The sequence below is a fragment of the Hylobates moloch genome, unplaced genomic scaffold, assembly GCF_009828535.3.
Source record: "Hylobates moloch isolate HMO894 unplaced genomic scaffold, HMol_V3 SCAFFOLD_9, whole genome shotgun sequence".
Classification (NCBI taxonomy): Eukaryota; Metazoa; Chordata; class Mammalia; order Primates; family Hylobatidae; genus Hylobates; species Hylobates moloch.
This window is the reverse complement of record NW_026652284.1, coordinates 84,672,348-84,691,472: the sequence shown is the minus strand read 5'-3', so window position 1 is coordinate 84,691,472 and position 19,125 is coordinate 84,672,348. Positions and strand designations below refer to the sequence as shown.

Genomic DNA, 19,125 nt, shown 5'->3' with positions numbered 1-19,125 from the left:
CAGCCTGGGCGACAGAGTGAGACTCCATCTCCAAAAAAATAAAAAATAATAAAAATAAAAGTGATTTGGAGTATAGTTAAAGATGAAAAGGGGCCCAAATATACATTTTAACAAGAATTGTATATAATTTTAATGCACATGGTCCGCAGGCCACCCTGTCATAAATACCAGCCAGGGGATTTGCTAAAAGAGGAGAAAACAAAATAGAGGCAGGTAGAGGGCAGAAGTGCAGGCGGTGGTAAGAAGAAACTAGGAGCTGCTAGGACTGGGTTTCAGAATGAGTTCTTTAATAAGGGGGCAGGGAGAAAAGAGACCATTGTGGGGGCAATAGCCATGGAAGACATTAAGGACGGAAGAGTTTGAAGATAGTTTGCTGGCTTTTTACGTGTATGTTCCCCTTGGCATTTGCTTGTGAGGCTGTGGTAGAGATTTCAACTGTTTTCGTTCTCTTTTCTTTGAACATTATTCTATGCTGGAACTCATCACCAGGGGACCCAGCTAGAGTCCTATTACATTGTGACACAGGCAAGATCATGTGGTTTGTTTGGAAGATAGACCACATAACCATTTACCTGGCAGCTCTTTGGCTTTGAGATGAAAGGAGGCACAACCAGGTGCTGCAAGTTGGCTCTGTAAACTCAGACTCCTGAGAGGACTGCGTCACATAGTTCTCTATTATCCAGCATGAATAGTGACTGCCATCATAGACCTGAGGAGAATTGCTGGCGCGATGTGGCTGAGGAGTACCCGGGGTCTCTCATGGCTTGTCTGCACTTGCCATGTCCATTTGCTTCTTTCTAATCATTTTCAGGACTGGAAGCCAGAAATGAATCTGAAGAGACAGAAAAGTGGATAAATGGCCATTGGAGCTGGAGTCATTTTAAATGCCTCTGACATCAATTTTTTCATTGTGGGGTTAAAGATGTTGGGAAAAACAGCAAAAGACTGAAATAGACAAGCTTATTTTTGTGGGTTATGTTGGTCTTCCATTGTCTATGGGCTATTTCCCAATTCTGTAAGTTGCAGATGGCTGATAGAAACAATGTGAGTGATTCTTGTCCATGACATCCACGTGATCTCCATCCAGTAGCGTACAACTGACCCCTCCCATCCACCCTTAAAGAAAAAGACAGTTTTGCATCTATTAAGCAAATTCGTTTGGTATTCCTGATGGCCTATATGCGTGTTCTTTGAATTATTCTTTGGTTCTAATTTTTCTTACCATTCCCTTATTAATAAATATGTATTAAATTACATAAAATTTTTGATATATGTCCATTTTATGTATGAGTCATGTTTTTATTTATATATTTGTATATAATTATATTTTTGTATATCCTCTCTCTATATATATAGACACATAAACACACACTGGAAAATGAACAAATTCTTTGGCATTTACAAAGCTATAGTAGACATTTCCCTGTCTGTTTTTTCTTTACCTAGGAAAGCATATCTTACTGTGCTTTGTCCTTTACTAGTCAACACTAAGGACCTCTCCAGTTGCCTCTCTACAATGACTGAACATACTTTCTTGAAACCAATATTTTAAGAATATCTTGTAGTATCCTTTGGTTCAGCATTCAAATCACAGAGTTAAGAGCCCTAGCCACGTACATTTGTTCATTTTTCCCCAATGTCCTATCTACTGCTGGTATACAAGCCCTGATGTGAAGTTGAAGCATTAAGTGCTTTGAAGTCCCCTTTCCCATTTCCCTCTCAAACTCAACACTTCCTCAATTGGAGGTTACACCACCATCTTGGCCTTACCTTTGTAAGATAGAGACTCAGCCGTCTTTTGACTTCTCCCAGCGGCTGCTTTGATCTTTTTTTAAGCAGCTTTGCATGCAGGTATTGGATGCGCTTCCTCTCCACGCTGGGGTAGAAGGATGCTGACACCAGGATTTTAAGTTGCATAAGGATAGAGGACAACAGTCCCAGCATCACTAATATCACAAGAATAACACTGAGAGGAACCCAGGTCTCAGATAGAAGGAATTTTGGTTTCGGGATACAGTTGGGTTCAAACACAGATATATTAAAGGAAGAATCATGGATAATATCTTGAGTTCCTTGTTTCTAAAATGAAAGAATAAAATAATCATGATGCATGCCATTTTTGTACTCAGTCCTTGTCTTTCTCAGTACTTCCCTGCAGCACATGGCACTATCTTCAAATATACAGGGAGCTTTGGCCAAAGGAACTATCACATCTTCCTTTGTGTGTTATGATTGGAGCAAAGGAGAAGAGATGCGTCTTATTTGTAACTACTGCAGTGTTTTCTGAAGTGGGTTTGTAGAAATACAGTAAAGATTCCCTTGAGAGAAGTGTATTAAATACACTTTTTTACTCTGTCCCTTCTTTTGAAAATCACAATGCCCATTAGACTTTTGAAGGCTCTGAGAAGTAGGCAGAGGAATCTTTTAACTTTAGCCAGCAGTTTTCCTAACAAATTTGATCACATGACTCATTTTCATGGAATACTTGTTTCTACATGTTAGGACATATGGGGCAAAAGAAAGAGCATGGAGTCAGCTAAACTCAGGAAGAAGATTGCTTTAGAACATAGCCCCTTAGGACCCCATCATATCCTCCCAATATCCCTTAAGCAGACCACAAGGTCACAAAGATGTTGAGGCATGAAATTATGTTCTACATCTATGTTCTGGAGCTTAGGGGGGATATAGCGTACTATATTCCTTTCTAGGTTGATATGTTGGCTCTCGAGCCCACGTTATTGAAGGAGACTCTAAAATCATGTTTGGGCAGGTCCTAAAAATAGGAAAATTTCTCATCCCTATTGGATGCTCATGAGAGGTACATTCCTTCTTTTTGAAGGCAAGAGAATAAGCCAGTTGCCCTCGGCAGACTGACACAGAGGGCACGAGATGACATGGAGCCACCCAGCCAAGCCACTCATAAGAGAAGTGTGTGCTGATCCAGCTCTTTCTTTCTCTGACCTGGGAAAGTCATTTAATCTCTCAGTGGATTTGTTTTCTAATTTGGCAAAACAGGAGTTGATGGACCAGATCCTGCCCATGAATAAACTACTCCCAGTGTAAATTAAACACCGTGGGGAAGGAGCATTAGCCTTACAGACTGGGGTGCTTAGTAAGTTATTATCACTCTAGTGCCACAAACCTAACCACACCCAGAGGACACTGGGCACCTTGGATCTATCCCAGTGCCTGTGAAGACTTTGGAAACCCCAAACCCGGGATCCCTACACAAATGTCAAGTCAAATCTATAATTTCCCCAGCACTGTGCCGAAGCAATGAAAAACATTTGCGTTGCCTCTCCTTTTCTCTTATTAGAAAGATAGTCTGCCTACAATTAAATAGAGAGATTTCAGTCCCCAGAGCAAAGACATGCACTCTTTTTAATACTACTGAAGAAACAAACACATCGATTGAGTCAGTGATGAGAAATCCTGCAATAAGAAAGCAGCGGGTGTTCGGTCTGGGACGAAGTTATTTTGTCTAGAAATTTAACTGGGGATTTTGCAGTTGGGAATCAGGGCTTCAGAACGGTTGAGTCAACACTTTTGTATGGGGTTGGTTGAGGGTAATGTGGAAGACAAATTAATTCTTTCAAAATGCCAAGCAATATACTAAATGGCACCCCAATGTTTTAATATATATATTCCTCTCTTAAGTAAACAATTTGTTGGCCTGGCATCATTAAGAAATGAATGGAGGGCAGGCTCTGGTGTCAGCCAGTCCTGAAAAGTTAATGCAGCCAAATGCAGTGAACATAGTAGGTACCCAATAAGTAGAAACTCTGGCTATTTTTATTTCCACTGCCCACCCACAGAACTGGCTCTACTTCGGTCATTTCCCATCTTCTTTATTCAAAACACATATATAAAATCGTACAAAAGTGAGGGAGAAATATTCGCAACACCTTGAGCCAGTGTTTCTCTTCCTGCGTGACTTCTCCTTGGCAAATGTGAGGCAATGGTGAAGACCAGGAGCCCCCAAGGGCACCCTGGCATAAGGGCAGGGCATCGCCAGTCATGCAGAAGCTAGCTGCTGGCAGCACAGTCTCCAAGACACAGCAGGAGGGAGTTTGAGAAACGCTCCCACAGCAGTCTCGTACTCACATCTGTTCCAGTGCCCACTACCCTGCTGTTTCACGTGTGTACATGGTGACCTCCCTCCCGGGACATAAGCCCCTCAAGGAGGCCCTCACAACCTAGACATCTTCGCACCCCCAGGAGCCAGCAGTCCCCAAAGATGAAGGTGTCAGGACATTGTCATTGGAAAGCTGGGGTTTTTTTGGAAGGCAGAGCTGGCTTTTTTTTCCCCCTCTATCTAACATGGTGAGAATTCACAACACGGCCATGGGTACTTGCTGAGAGAGAAGTAAATGAAAGAGAAGAAAAACGTAGGAGAGAGAGGAAGAATCAAGGGGGGAAGACAAGAAAGGAGAACACAGGAGAAGGAGCGAGGCCCTTTTCCTGGCCACCCCCAAAGATCATGCATGTCTGAAATTCTTGTTTGGCTTTCAGCTAAAACACTACTTCCATTATCCACCCTGCTCCAGATATCTAGAGCAACAGCGTGCCTTGTAATTAACGGGATTCTTCAGAGGACTCAGAGAGCTCAGAATAATCAACTCTGAGAAGCAGCCCAGGCTTAGGAGGGCAGGAGCCATGGGACTAGATCTGCTGAGCCAGAGGAAAGAGGAGGAAAAGTGTGGATGCAGCAGGAGGATTTAAGGCCCTGAGAGGAAAAGAGAGAAATGGCAAGTGGGGCTTCATGGGAGGGTTTGCAGGCAACATTGTGGCCGTTTTTCCTCTGTGATTTCCCCAGCAGCTGGCACAGCCTATTGCAGCTTGAGGAATAGTAGGGCAAATCAGACCTGTGGAACAGCTACTGGATACCCCATAAATAAGTACAATGATTATGTGTCAATTAAAAATAACAATAAAAGTTAAAAATAATAATTTTTTTTAAAAAAGAAACAGCTGTTGGTGTTTTTGAGGCAGGAGATCAGCAGGACTTGTTTACTGAGCCTCTGTCATGACCCTGTGGATAGAAACAGGATATAACAAAGAAACAGCCAAAATCAGCTAGGACCAAGATGGTGATGAAAAAAAACCTCGAGTTGTCCTCACTGCTCATTATATGCTAATTATATATTTGCATAAGGCACTCCTACCAGCACCATGACAGCTTACAAACAAACGATCCCATGGCAATAACCCAGAAGTTGTCTTATATGGCTTGGGAACTCCCCACCGCTTTTCCAGAAAGCTCACGAATAACCCACTCCATAATTAGCATATAATTAAGACTAGGTATAAATATAACAGATCAGCAATTCATGAGTGCTACTCTGGGCCACTCTGCCTATGCGATAGTCTTTCTCTGCCTATGGAGCAGTCATTATGCTGTACTCTGTTCTAATAAACTTGCTTTCTTTCACTGTCAGCTCACTCTTGAATTCTTTCCCAAGCAAAGCCAAGAACCCTCCTAGGCTAAGCCCAAATTTTGGGGTTCACCTGCATTATTTTTGCCAGCCTGGGCTAGTGTACTTAACCCAGCAGGCATCACACACATGCACATACACACCCACACATGTGCATACACACCCCATGTCATTCAGCCTGGCAATTTCTGGGTTTAAAAAACAAGACAAGTGTCTGACAATATCCAGATCCTCTGAAATGTCATCATAAGCACAAATATCCACAGAGAAAATGGAAAAGAAAAGATAAACGATGGGATGCCCCATCCCCACCATCTTCTCTGTTTGTCCATGCCTGCCAAGAGGAGAGAGAAGGAGAATAGAGGAGAGAAAGCCACATCCCTCAAGATGCAGGAGGCACCAGCTCAGAGACAGATGCTATCCTGGCTAATGAAGATTTTTCACAGATCCATCTGATGGCAATTAGGAGTTAACTTTCTGGCTTTGTTCTTGGAGTGAGGGGTTTAGAACAGGGGTTCTCAATCTTGGCTGCACGTTAGAATTACTCTGGGAGGTTTTAAAAATCTCTCACCGCAGTCCAATTAAAACAGAATCTCTGGTGATTCTGGAGAGAGGAATTGAGGTGGTTTGTTAGTTCAACTCCGCAGTGATGCAACTCTGTATCCAAGGTTGAGGACCTCTGGGTTAGAGGGTCCTTGCTTTCTAAGACCTAGACCAGAGTTGCTCAAAATGTGGTCTATGGACCACCTACCTTGAAATCACAGACGTGCTCATTTAAAATGCTGTCCCAGTTAAAACAAAATCTGTGTAAATCGAGGCCTGAAACTCTATATCCAACTCAGGAAATTCTTAACACACATTTAAAATTGAGAACTAGTAATCCAATCTGTCTCAAAAAACCAAAGTGTAGCTGTGTAGCATTTTTAAAAGCGGGTGCTATCAGCTACTAGCACCAGCCATTTTACTGGGTAACTTAGGAGCCCTTTTCAACAATCATCCTTCTAAACATTGCACTGATGCCTTGGGAACCCTCTTGTATTTAATAAGGACTCAAGATGCACAGAAAAGTTCTCACTCAGAGAAGGTGCTCGAAGTCTACTTGCGCAAGCTTGAGGATGAGAGGAAGGCAGGCCCTAAATCCCTGTCTCTTAGATTCATGCCAGATAGTCCTGCTTGGGAATCCACTTCATGTTCAACCTCAGAGATACTTATTTCCACATTTCAGTGTTTGTTGACTGTAGGAGGCTGGATGATGCCCTGAAGATACAAGGTCTTAGTGCCTGGAACCTGTTAATGTTACTTTATTTGGAAAAATGATCTTTGCAAATATTATTAAGTCAAAGATCTTGAGATAGAGAAATTACCCTGGATTATACTGGAAAGGCCTAATACAGTTATATACATTCTTTAAGACAGAGGCAGAGAGAGATTTTCCACATGCAAAAAGAAAAGTGATGCGATGACAGAGCAGAGGTGGGAGTGATGTGGTCACAGGCAAAGGGATGCCATCGGCCACTAGAATCTGGAAGATGCAAAGAGTGGTAACAGCACCTGGATTTCTGCCCAGCGACACTCACTTCATACTTCTCCCCCCAGAACTATCCGAGAATAAACTTCTGTTATTTTAAGCCATTCAATTATTGGCCATTTGTCACAGCAGCCACAGGGAACTAATGCAGAATCACACCCTAACATCGGGACTTCGATTCAATTTGACCTGCATTTGTTGGGTTCCTTCTATGTGCCAAGCACTGTGCTGGGCACCAAGGATGCAAAGGTGAATGAGCCACTGCCCTGCCTCGGGAGGTTCATGATCTTTTGCAAGACAGACCAGCAAGTAGCCGGGATACACCATGAGAAGTACCTGTGGGCCCTACCTCTCCGTGCAGTTTCAAGTGAACCTCAAACCCTGGCAAGCTTTGAAACTGTTTGCTCACTGAGAAAATGAGCCGATACAGCAGATAATCTACAGCTGCAAACAGCACCCAGATGCAGAGATGGGTAAGTATGGGGAGGAAAAACAGCCCCAGGTTTTTCGTTTCTTTAGGAGTCGGCCAGAAAGTCGGGATGATGACATACTTCCTCCTTTCCTCCTTATTCAGCGGGAGCACACAGGGCCTCTGTTGATGTCTCTCCCTTTCATCAAACTGAACAAATTGTCTGGTGATATAGATGTTTTCATACTTCCAACCACAAGAGCCCAAAAATCGCTTCATGAAGAGGCCGGTGCCAAGTAGGACGAGCGAAAGCCCTGCAAAGGCAAGTAGCTTCTGACCCAGGGAGGACAACACCTCTGTCGTGGTTGCCATCTGGTACAAGACGCTCAGGACTTCCCCTTTGCTGTTATTTAGCTGTGCCTCCAAGACATGGCTGGGACTGAAAAGAGAGACTGCCAGGGTCTGGTTCCAAGAAACAAGGTCATCAAATACACTTAGTGGAGTGGCAAGGCCGTAAATCCACTGAATTGCCTCAATATATTTTTTCAAAAGTGGAAAATGTATGGAAAAGCTCTTTGCCCTTAGGTTGCAAGTCATACCATCTAGGAGACCTTTAAAGTTATGAAAAATATTTTCTACGTGTCCCAAGACGACAATCCCTGTGCCAGCTGCAATCAAAGCATTCCTGCCTTCACGCAGGCCACAAGAGAGAAAGACGAGAAGAATAAAACATCGTGCATGCTTGGAGCAACACAGCAGAACACACGTGACAATCCAGGAGCTGGCGGCCGCTATGATTGATGACAGAAACCAGCAGAAGGCCACAGACAGGAGGCCCACTGAAATAAAAGCAACCAAACAGCAAACTCCCAAATGCTGGATAAAGTCCATCCATCCAGGGCTTCTTGGAGACACGTAAATCTCCCAAAGGCTTAAGAAGATATCAGTGCCTGAGGTCCAGATACCCATGCTCCTTGGGTCCTGAAAATGAAGAAGAAACCAAGGTCAGAAATTGCTTTTGAATGTCCACTGACCTTCATAAAAGCCATGGTGGTAGACTGACTACAAAAAAAGTGGCCACAATTCTTTACTCTTCCTCTGTCCTCTCCCTTGAAATACGACTTTACAGCTTCTTCCACCTTCCACCACCAAGAGATGAGGTCCATTCCTCCCTCCTTTGCCTCTGGGCTGGGCTTGTGACTTCTTTGCCCAATCGAATGTGGCAGAAATGACAGTGACAATCCTGGGCCTGGGGCTTGTTCCATGTGCTCTCACGGAACCCTGCTCCTGCTGTGTTAAGTGCAGCTGCATTTCCCTGCTATCGCTGCTGTGACAAATAACCACTGAGTGTTTTAAAGAAGCACATATTTATTATCTCACAGTTCTGGAGGTCAGAGTCTAAAATGGGCCTGCAATGCTGGGGTCCTTCAGGAGGCACTGGGGGAGAACTTGATTCCTTGCCCTCTTTCAGCTTTAGAGACCACCTACATTTCCTGGCTCATGGACCCTTTTTCCACCATCTCAAAGCCAGCAACATTGCATCTTCCCTCTGCTTTTATCCTTACATCTTCTCTCTAGACTCCGATCCTCCTGCCTCCCTCTTATAAGAGCCCTTGTGAATACGATGGGCCCACCCAGATAATCCGGGATAATCTCCCCATCTCAAGAGACCTAATCACATTTGCAGGGTCCATTTTACCATGCGAGGTAATATATTCATGGGTTCTGAGCAGTAGGACATGGACAACTCTGAGGTGGCCATTTTTGAGCCTGTTACACCAGGCTGGACTGCTGGATGATGAAAGGCACCTGACCAGGCAATTCCATCAGCTCAGCCAATAGCCGTCCAACTGCCAGATGTGAGAGAGGCCATCCTAGACCAACTGATTCTCAGCCAGCTCACTGGCTGACCACAGACATGTGAGCCATCATAAATGCTGATTTATTTTAAGCCACTGAATTCTGTACTGGTCTGCTAGAGAGTCATTGTTTATTGATAAAGGCAACAGTCCTATATCATAAGCCTTAATAGTTGAACCCTAGGTTGATAGGCTGAAATGTCAATAAACTGCATTATGCAAGCTTACTCTTTAATAGTCATCTGTTTTCTTGTGCTCTAGTTTTACAGACCAGAAAGCACACCAAGGGCATCCAAACTTAAATGCAGCCTTGGACTGAGACCATTGTGTCTCTGCTCTGTAACCATGGCTTCTTCCCTCTTATGCCCCTGCCCTTCGAGAACAGTTTCCTCCTGAGAATCTTACGAAGAAAAGAAGAATATTTATTTTTTGTCACTGAGATAATCATCTTTTCTTTTTTCCTAGATCTGGAATAATTAAAATGAAGGCACTGTGGAGCTGCTAACATGCCATCAGTCACACAGATTTAGGTCTGTGATGCTCTCAGAGAGACTTGGATTCATTTTGGAGTAATATATATAAAATAAATTTGATATTCTCTCCTGATTGACATGAAAATATCTAATAAGCCTTATATCATATGTATGGGATTTTAATGCGGACATTGATCAATTTTTAAACAATCTCAAATAAATCCCTTCTCACATTAAATAGGATGGGTCTGAATTTACGGAGTAGCTGAATACCGTGAGAGCCAGTGAATTACATTTGTCGTGTAAGATGAATCCAGGCATTGGATGGAGGTTGTGAACTGAGCAACCAGAGGTGAGGAAATTATTCTTTCTGTGTTCAGGCTGAATGAGGTTAACGAAGGGCAGAAATAAAATGGGGGGAATAGGCAGTTTACAAGTAAACGTGTGTAAATTTCTCCACCAAGAATAGAGAGTGCTTGCAGTTCCTGCCATATAATCTGAATGGAAATGCTCAGAGCAGAAAAGAGATATGAGGCGAACTTGAGTGTTGAAGAGGGGTCACTGCTATGTGGAACTGGCCTTAGCAGAGTCCAGATCCCACATATGAGGATGCTCTGACAGCATCAGCAGGAAAGGGAATTAGAATGGTAATTAAAATGGGGGCCAGCAAAAGGCCATAGTTCCTTTTTCCTGAAAGCTTGCTTCCTTTTGGAATCAGAGCTTGGACTGAAGGGTGAAGATAGAGACAGGCCTTACCATAGGCCCCTGTGCTGCTGAACGTTCCTTGGCATTACGGACCAAGTCAGACAGGCTCCACGGCACAGGCAGGAGGACTCTGCAGGCAGGTGGGCAGAGGGCAGGACGCCCAGCACCAGAAGAAGTCAGGAGCTCTGGCCTCTCCTCCCAGGCATGACTCTTTGCTCTCCCATTGCTTTGGGTCTGACCCCAAACCATTATTTGATTGATACCCTAAAATGTGTTAATTCCCTATTACATTGTAAGCACTTTTTATAACGCTTCCCTCTACCCCTGCCCCAAGCCTGCAGATGCTCTTTGCATCTGACACAGTGGAAACTGAGGCTCTGAGTGCTTGCTGGAATTTGTCAGCAATCACACAGTGGAGACGGCACAACAGGGTTTAGGCCAGACTTCCCCGACTCCTGGGCAGGCCCTGTCATCTGTACCATGCCCCAATTCCATGGCTCTGCGTGATGTGGCAGAACCCTCAGCTCACTGTTTGTCCCTGCTGGAGGCATCACACCTTCTGCCAGTGGCTGTTAAGAGCTGACCTGTACATCACAAGCCCATTTCCATTATCTGCTCGCTTTTCGTTCCCTGCATCAAAATAGTTGACTCTGTAAGGATATGTCTCAAGCTAGCAGATTCTTCTTTAAAGGAAATCAGAAATCCTAGCTGCTCAACTTTTTTCTAATTTCCTTTATGAGGCACCATTTTGCTTCCTTCCTAAAAAATTAATAATGTATATTCTGGATTCATTTTTCCTTTCTCTTGCCTTCATCCTTGTGCAGAGTGTTCCTAATACAGACATTGTTCTGAAAGTATGAAAAAGATTTATGGACACATTAACATTTTAACGTTCTGCAATAAAATCTAGTATCAATTAAATAAGATATATGACTGCAATTTTGTCCTGTAAGAAGAACATGTTTTCTTAACAGGCAACAGCTCTAATATTATCCTTCTTATTTTTGTGTTAAAAACAGCACGTCACCAGACACCAAAACTTTCTGCAGTGAGAGGACTGAACGTATCTTCTCTTATTTTACAGCTCAAGCTCCAGAGCAGAATTTAGGCCCGTGAGCCCAAAGGCTGATGTTCCAGTCTGCCCTTTTGGCATCGTTGACTGTGGCATTGATTTCTTCTCTGTTCCTCATTTTCCCTAATTGAATATATGACCTACCTGCTTCTTTTGGTTTAATGAGGGGAACCTTAGCAAGCACCTTAAGACTCTCTGGATAAAAGATCCCCAGTAAATGCAACTCATTCCTTGTTGTTTCTTTGCTGCCACAGAAAATGAAGAATGTCCATTCTTTGCTCTTTAGGCAAAGATTGAATGCCTAAGCTGACGGGAGGCTTAGAGACAGGCACTGGAGGCTGAGCGTGGTGGCTCATGCCTATAATCCCAGCACTTCGGGACACTGAGGTGGGAGGATTGCTTGATTGAGCCCAGGAGTTTGAGACCAGCTTGAGCAACAGAGAGAGACCCCCATCTCTCTTTTTAAAAAACAACTACAAAAAAAGAGATAGGAGCTGGATTGTACCAACCTTCAAGGTGTACCACCTTCCAGGCACGGTGACGCCACCCATGCCTCCTTTAGATATCTGCTGATTTCTTTTTGCTCCTGTGGAGGTGCAGCCATTCTGCTGATCTTCCTTCAGATATTTCAATTCTTTCCTCTTAGGCAAATCAGTAAATTGGAATTTTGATAAGCTAAACAAGTGGTTTCTTTCTCAAAGACTTTGTCAAGCAGATACCCAGATTTGTAAATTTTTTTTTTTGAGCTGGAGGGAATCATACCTCAGAGCTTCTTAGACTTGAGTACGTGATCACCGGAGGGAATCTTGTGAAAATGTAGATCTTGATTGAGAAGGTTTAGGGTGGCCCCTGAGAGTTGGCATTCCTAACAAGTTCCCAGGTGCTGCTGAAGCTGCTCTCGTGAAGCCCAGGCTTCAGGTAGCAAGCTCTAGAATTCAGTGCTGTCTGATAGAACTGTCTGTGATGCTGGGCGTGCTGTATATATGCACTGTCCAGCATAGGAGGCACTGGCCACATGAGCACTTGACATAGGGCTCATGCCACTGAGGAATTGAATTTTAAATTTTATTTAATTTTAAGTAATAAATTTAATTACTTTTAGTGTTATTTTATTTAATTATGATATTTAATTTTAATTTTAATAAATTAAATCATTTACATTTAAATTAAGATTAAATAAAATTTAAATTACTTAAAGTTAAATATATAAATGGAGCTTATGTATTGGATAGCACAAGTCCAGATGATTTTGATTGACACCTCCCTGGCTGATAGTCACAGTTGAGGAAAATAAAATCCAAAGTGGCTAAGAGACTGTAAGCTAGGAGTGAGACCCCCAGTTTTCTACCACTTGGTGACACACTTCCCATCACATTAATATCTCATCTCTGACTTTTCATGAGTCCTGTTTTAAAATTCCACTACAGTTCCTGAGTAATGGAATTAAAATTTCCTATGTACCTGTTGTCATCTGCCAGCGCTGCCAAAGCAGAACCCCACAGGCTGGGTGGCTTCAAGAGCAGAAATTGATTTCTCACAGTGGTGGAGGCTGGAAGTTCCAGATCAAGGTCTGGCAGGGTTGGGTTCTGGTGAGGACCCCTCCCCGGCTTACAGACAACTGCCTCCTCCCTGTGTCCTCACATGGCGGGGAGAGAAGGCAGGTGAGCTCTCTGGTATCTCTTCACACTGTGTCACCTTTAATTAAGTACAAAGACCTTTCCAACATGGCACCCAGAAATCATTTTACCCACTGCTCTGTTTGGCTGCCAGTCTCTTGTCTCTCTCTTCCACAATGGTGAGGCAGTTACATTTTCCTCTTCTTATAGGGACACTAGTCCTATCAGACGAGGGCTCCACACTTAGGCCCTCATTTAACCTTAATTACTTCCTTAGAGACCCAATTTCCAAATACAGCCACACTGGGTTCAAATAAATTGGCAGAAGACACAAACATTCTGTCCATAACAATATCCAGTTGGCCCTCAGTCACCACAGAATACATAATTAGAGAAGCAGACAAACTATAGCTTGTGTCAATGTCTGAGGCTTAGTGAAATACTCCTAATAATAGACGGTAGTTATTAATGTGTTACTTTATGCCTGGCCACAGCATCTGATATACATGCTTTCTAACCCTGTACTATTGTAGCTCTATCTTTTTAGATAGGAAACTGGGGCTCAGAGAGGTTAAATAACTTGGTCAAGGTCACACAGCTAATAAGTGCAAGAGCCAGGATTTTAACCCATGTTTAAATGACCCTGAGGGGTCAGAATGGACAACTGCTCAGCCCCTCTTCGACATGATCGTCATAGAGCAGCTTCTGAATTTGATTGAAATATATTCCCAGCATCCCAATCACGAAAGAATCCTGAAATGCAGATTCACCATGCCAGGATGAGCTGTCCTGCGTTGTCAGCCACATCCAGGGTCCTCCCCTCCTCTGCCAGCACAGCTTTATTGAGCCACCTAAAGCTGACTGCAGCTCTCCTTTCCCAGGTGAACACTTGCTCCGCGGCATCGTGCAGTCATGAATACTTATGTTTACTCAGAGACTGTTACAGCCAGCGTTAGGCTCACCTTGCTCACCCCTTAAACTTGGGCACCCCGGACGCAGGCCTATCCTGGTCTGAGGTCCAGATCAAGGGCTGTCTCTCCCAACTTAGCCGTCTCTCCCAGGGACGGGGAAGAAAAGTGCATTTGGTGTTGGTCTCACCTTCCCCTGTTGAGCTGGGGTCAGGAATAGGGGCTCATCCTGTCCCCTGCAGGCAGCACTCAGCATTTCAAATGCCTACAGGGGTCAGACAAGCACCGGAAACAGTGAAGGAAGTAAGGAGCTACAGATACTCCTTGGGAGTGTGGGGTGTGGGCCAGTGGGCCATGGGTCTCTGGGGGGCTGGAGAGCCCATGCCCCCATTTAACTTGCGAGAACAGCAGCCTCCAACCCAGCAGATTTTCTTGAGAGCTCTCTATAGAGGCAGTCACCAGATTTTGTGACTTTTTTTTTTCAAGTCAGAAATCTAGATTTCTTTGGGTGACATCTTCTGGTTCTTAAAAAACTGTTGGCTCAAATTATTTTTAAACACTCTAACAGCTGATTTTGGCCACGGATTGTGAGAGTGCAGCCTTGATCATCAGATGATGCTCACATGGCTCTCTTTTCTCCTCTCTGGCCCGCTTCTCATCTTAGCCCTCCTCTTCTCCATTCTTGTGAATTACCTTTTCCCCTTTTATCCCTGGAGACATTTAAAAACCATGCTTAAACCAAGTTCTAGTCTCACACATAAAGGTTTTCCTCTATGCCTCGGAAATGTTTATTTTTGCCCAAAGATTTCTAACTGTTTTATTCCCCTCTCTTGTGCTTACAGAGTCCCTCCCTCTGCCTCTCCATCGTTTTCTTCCGGCAGCTTCTAAAAGTTTACCTGATCGCTTTAACCTGTAATTTCTCTTTATTTTGCCTCCATTGTCAATAATGTCTATTCCTGACTCAACATGCTTGTGTCCCCAGGATACAATACCTGCCTCTGGCTTTTACCAACAGCCCTATCCCTAGAGTAATGGCCACTTTCTTGCTTTTATCTCAGAACTGCAGTTTCTACCACACCTCAGGCAGGGAAGCCTTAGCTGGAGTCCATAGCAGAGTACCACCAAGGGCCCCGTCTCTCTTTCATGGGGTTAAAGCCCTTTTTGTGGCTGAGTGGAAGGGAACAGGAAAATAGCAGAACAGGGTTAGGGATGAAGAGCCCTGATTTGAGCCAAGAACCCTGCAGAGCCATGCAGTCTGTGCATCTGGCTTGAGCCCACATTTACCTGCTTTCATGCAGGGCCAAGCTGTTGCCATGGGAAACAGAAACAGCCAGACTTCCACATCAACCCTGCCCATGCTAGCTAGCAGACACCTCTGCAAGGTGCATACACCTTAATCGTTTTCCCTGCATGGGATCTCAGTGTCAGTGGAAGCATTGAAAGCCCCAGCATGGAGGGCACAGGGCTCACAGCCCCCACCTACAGAGCTCTGTTTGGCCACCTTTTTGATGAGTCAAGGAGACCGGCATTCCTGAGCACTGTCTTTTGATCACAGATCAACTTTCAAGGTGCAGATGAATGCGTCCTTGCTTCAGATACAAGGTCCAGTCAGCAGCTACAAAAAATGGAGCCATGAAATAATAATGAGAACTTCCATATGAATGGCCCACCCTAGGAGCTTTCTAGACTGGGGGGTATTGAAGCTGCACATCACCTGTCTGTCTCCAGAGCTGGTAAGCAGAAACCCACAGGCTTACTGCTATTGAAAGTGTGGGAGGAAGAAATGTGACCTTCTCTGGAGGAAAGGCCTGGAGACAGTGACCTTGGGAGCATCTTATTGCTCCCCTCTCTCCCCATTTCCAAAGCTCCTGCCTCATCTGATGTCCTGCAATTCCCATTAAGTGATACCAGTTCATTCTGACTCTGCCTGTGCAAAAGCCAATGGCTTATGCTCAACAAGCCCAGATATAGTCTGCAGACACCCCAGGGGACAATAAACCCAAATGGACAAGCACTCTGTTCTTTCCGTACTCCTCAACCAGCCCTGCCGGTCCCCTGCGGGAACCCAGTCTGAACCCATCAGCTTCCCTCACTGGCTTGATGTGAATCTCATTTTAAAAGGAATTCGAACAAAGGACAGAGCAGAACAGGAAAAGAGCGCCGAACAGGGAGACCTGTGGTCCAACCTGCCTCTACCCAAGCCAGGTTGCGTGGCCTTGGATAGGTCATGTCACCTCCTGGACCTCAGCTCCTATGGGCTAGCTGAGTTCTAAGGTCCCCACTAGCCCCATGCTCTCTGAAATGAAAGGTGCAGTGAGCAGCGGAGCTGGTTCTTGGAGCTGGTGTTCTGAAGTCACTTCTGAGACAGAACATCAAAGCCCAGCACCTGGGAGTGGAACAAAAGAAGACTGGAGGGTTTCTTTTCCTTTTCCTTTTTTCTCCCTTTCTTTTTTGTATAAGCTCTCGCAAACTTACAATGTGGTTCAGAATGTACTGTTCTCTCAGACTGCCAAAATAGCTTGAGCAGGAGCTGCGGCCTTCATTCGAGGTAGAGAGAGCTCCTCATGACTTTGTTTTCATTGTTCTTGCCTTGGGAAAGCCAGCAAATGCCTTCCTCTGTGAAAGCAGCCGTCACACGAGACAGGAAAGATTAATGAACGCTACTAGGTAAACAAAACAGCATTTATGGAAAAATTCAGCCCATTGCTGCGTGTGCCAGGTGCCAGGAGCTGCATCGTTGGCCAGGCAGAACTGAGCCACCCTAGGGCTCCCCATAACCGCCAGGAAGATTAGCTGAGGGGATTCATAAAGTGGAGGGTGGCTCGAGTATACCCAGGCGACGCCCATAAGAAGATATTCATGCTGCAGTTTTCCCTGAGCAGAGGATATTCAGATATCAACATGAAAAGACTTTCTGATACTTCATACATAGGGAGACTGTCGGGGTAGAGGGGGCCTTAAAGTATGCTCTGGTTACAAATTTACTAGTACTTTTTTAAAAGCAATTTTAGAAATAAGATTATTCTGAAAGTTTACTTACAGGTTTCTCTCAGGTTCTTCTTCGAATGCAGAAATGCACTTCCCAAGGGCTGTAGGTCTTAATATATATAGCAGGAAAAAGGGAACCAGAAGTGGCAAGAGGGTCACATCACCATGAATCAGCCTCTTTATTTCCCCCATAAAGTGACTAAGCCATTTAATATCAACAAAGAGTAACGCTGATACAAAGGAATAGCATATTTCTTTCTAGCATTTTCCTCAGAATAGATTATAGAAAATAATAGATTATAGAAAATAATGAAATCAGATATTTTCAAACACAAGAGAGTGAGTTGTGAAAGCTTGGACGGCCTCTCTCCCTCTTTCCTCTTTTCCCCTCACTCCCATACTCCCCACATCCACTCGAGCCATTGGGAAATGACAAGCATCCGCCATACCCACCTCTCATCCACATTTGAAGAGGCAGATGGTTCGTAGGAGCCGCCTCTGCACTCATGACCCCAGACAGGTCGAGTAATTGGTTTCATGCCTCCCACTCATACATGTGACTTTCCATCTTAGAAATTTAGCTTCCAAGTCAAAAGGACCAGCTTGTGTAGTTTCAGAGAGTTAGGAAAGTCTCAAAACCTTTCTACAAAATTATTCTTTACTTTTTGATGGAGACCCCTATTATACCTGCAAGAACTTTTATCTTAAAAAAAAAAAAAAAGGATCAGAATAGACCCTTGGGTGCAGGCTGGGCGCACAGACTGCATGCCCCTCATCAGTCCTTTGTGTAAGGGGCTGACTTAGTCCTGAAGGTGAAGAGAGCTGTTGAAGTGAGATGTTTTCATTCGAACAAGAAGGATGGGACTGCAATGTGGGTGTCTGATTGAGTCATCCAGAAGCAGCCATGGTGGCCCCAAGGAAGGGAAGGGTCAGGGAGTGGGCAGGATCTTGAGGAAACGGCCCCAGACTTTGGTGAGTGGGAAGTCACTGGTGTTTCTGGAAGAGCCATTTAGGCAGGGGCCTGGGGGTGGGCACCACTCTTCAGTGGGCTGGAGCGTGAACCAGAGTGGGAGGAGGTGAGGAGCAAGCCAACTGGCTGGACTGGACGGGGTTCCTTTGTAGTAGTGCTGGGGATGGAAATGGAGAGGGAGAAGGCAGCAGTAGAGAGGTTGTGGTTTGAGTTTGGGGAAAACTAGATGAAATTTAGCATATCAGCCTCACAAAGAAGAACAAAGATAAGAGAGAGATGTTGGTACTCTCTGAGGAGGGAGGGAGGAAAGCTGAGGGCAGTTGCAACCTTCTTGGGGAAGGAGGAGATGGAGCCTTCTGAGAAAGGGAGATGGAGACAGAAGTTGCTGGATCATGGAGAACAAACCTGGGGGCAGCTGCTAGAAGAAAGAACTGGGAAGAGGAAATGGAGGGGCTTCCAGCTCCCACAACCAAAAGTGGAGTCAGTGACACGGTTTTGAGAGTCCCCAGCAATTCCCAAGCTTGGGAGTAAAAGAAAAAGTCTAATTTGGCAATACCTATATAAATTTATAAGCTACTAGAATTAGTCATTCCATTTCTAAGAATTTATCTTATATTTGCATCGTATGTGTGTGCAGTGTGTATGTGTATGTATACGTGTGTGTACAAATCTACCATATGCCTCCCTATGCCGGCTGGATAGCTAGATACACAGATCAGCATTGATTGTAATAGAGAATATGTAGAACAACCCACATGTCTATCAATTGGGAATTGGTTACATAAGTGTTCATATCTCCAGTAAAATGACTTATTCCCATAATGTATCCTTCTTCCAACTGAAATGGTCTTCCCTTCCTCTCCTTCCTTCGGGAAGCCTTCACAGGATATCTCATATCTTCCTGATGACTCCCTTAGTAGATGCTAAGGTATTCCCCACCATATCAATTTTCATTCTCTTTTACCACCCTGCAGTGGTAGATCCCAATTAATGACCTCTCGGTATGCATGATGTTTGCCTTGTAACTTTGTAGTTCCCACCCAATTTGAATCTGGGCTGAACCATGTGGCCTGGTTTGGCCAGGAGGTAGGTAGCAAACTTGATACACGAAAGAAAAGCAAGCAAGAAAGAAAGAAAGAAAGAAAGAAAGAAAGAAAGAAAG

At 44.3% G+C, this 19,125-nt stretch overlaps 1 protein-coding gene across 2 annotated transcripts; it reads right to left on the bottom strand.

Annotated features, from left to right (window-relative positions):
* Window positions 1–266: 266 nt before the first annotated feature.
* DCSTAMP (dendrocyte expressed seven transmembrane protein) lies at window positions 267–17,112 on the bottom strand. Of its 2 annotated transcripts, XM_032758484.1 has the most exons (4): window positions 17,046–17,082; window positions 7,313–8,353; window positions 1,771–2,079; window positions 267–832 (listed from the first exon to the last, which is right to left on the bottom strand). In XM_032758484.1, the coding sequence occupies exons 2-4, from the start codon at window positions 8,339–8,341 to the stop codon at window positions 758–760; spliced, it is 1,413 nt and encodes a 470-aa protein (XP_032614375.1). In that variant the 5' UTR covers window positions 8,342–8,353; window positions 17,046–17,082; the 3' UTR covers window positions 267–757. The 2 variants fall into 2 exon arrangements, with proteins under 2 accessions (XP_032614375.1, XP_032614376.1); XM_032758485.1 differs by lacking the exon at window positions 1,771–2,079 and having other exon boundaries at window positions 7,515–8,353; window positions 17,046–17,112.
* Between the last annotated feature and the right edge of the window lie 2,013 nt (window positions 17,113–19,125).

What these genes read in the sequence shown, in the direction of transcription:
- DCSTAMP (XM_032758484.1), bottom strand. Translation starts at nt 8,341, where the DNA reads ATGGGTATCTGGACCTCAGGCACTGATATCTTCTTAAGCCTTTGGGAG. An exon ending in ACTTGAAACTGCACGGAGAG is followed by an intron (nt 2,080 to 7,312) that starts GTAGGGCCCACA and finishes CTTTCATTTTAG; the next exon opens with AAACAAGGAACTCAAGATAT. An exon ending in TGAGTCTCTATCTTACAAAG is followed by an intron (nt 833 to 1,770) that starts GTAAGGCCAAGA and finishes CTGTCTCTTCAG; the next exon opens with ATTCATTTCTGGCTTCCAGT.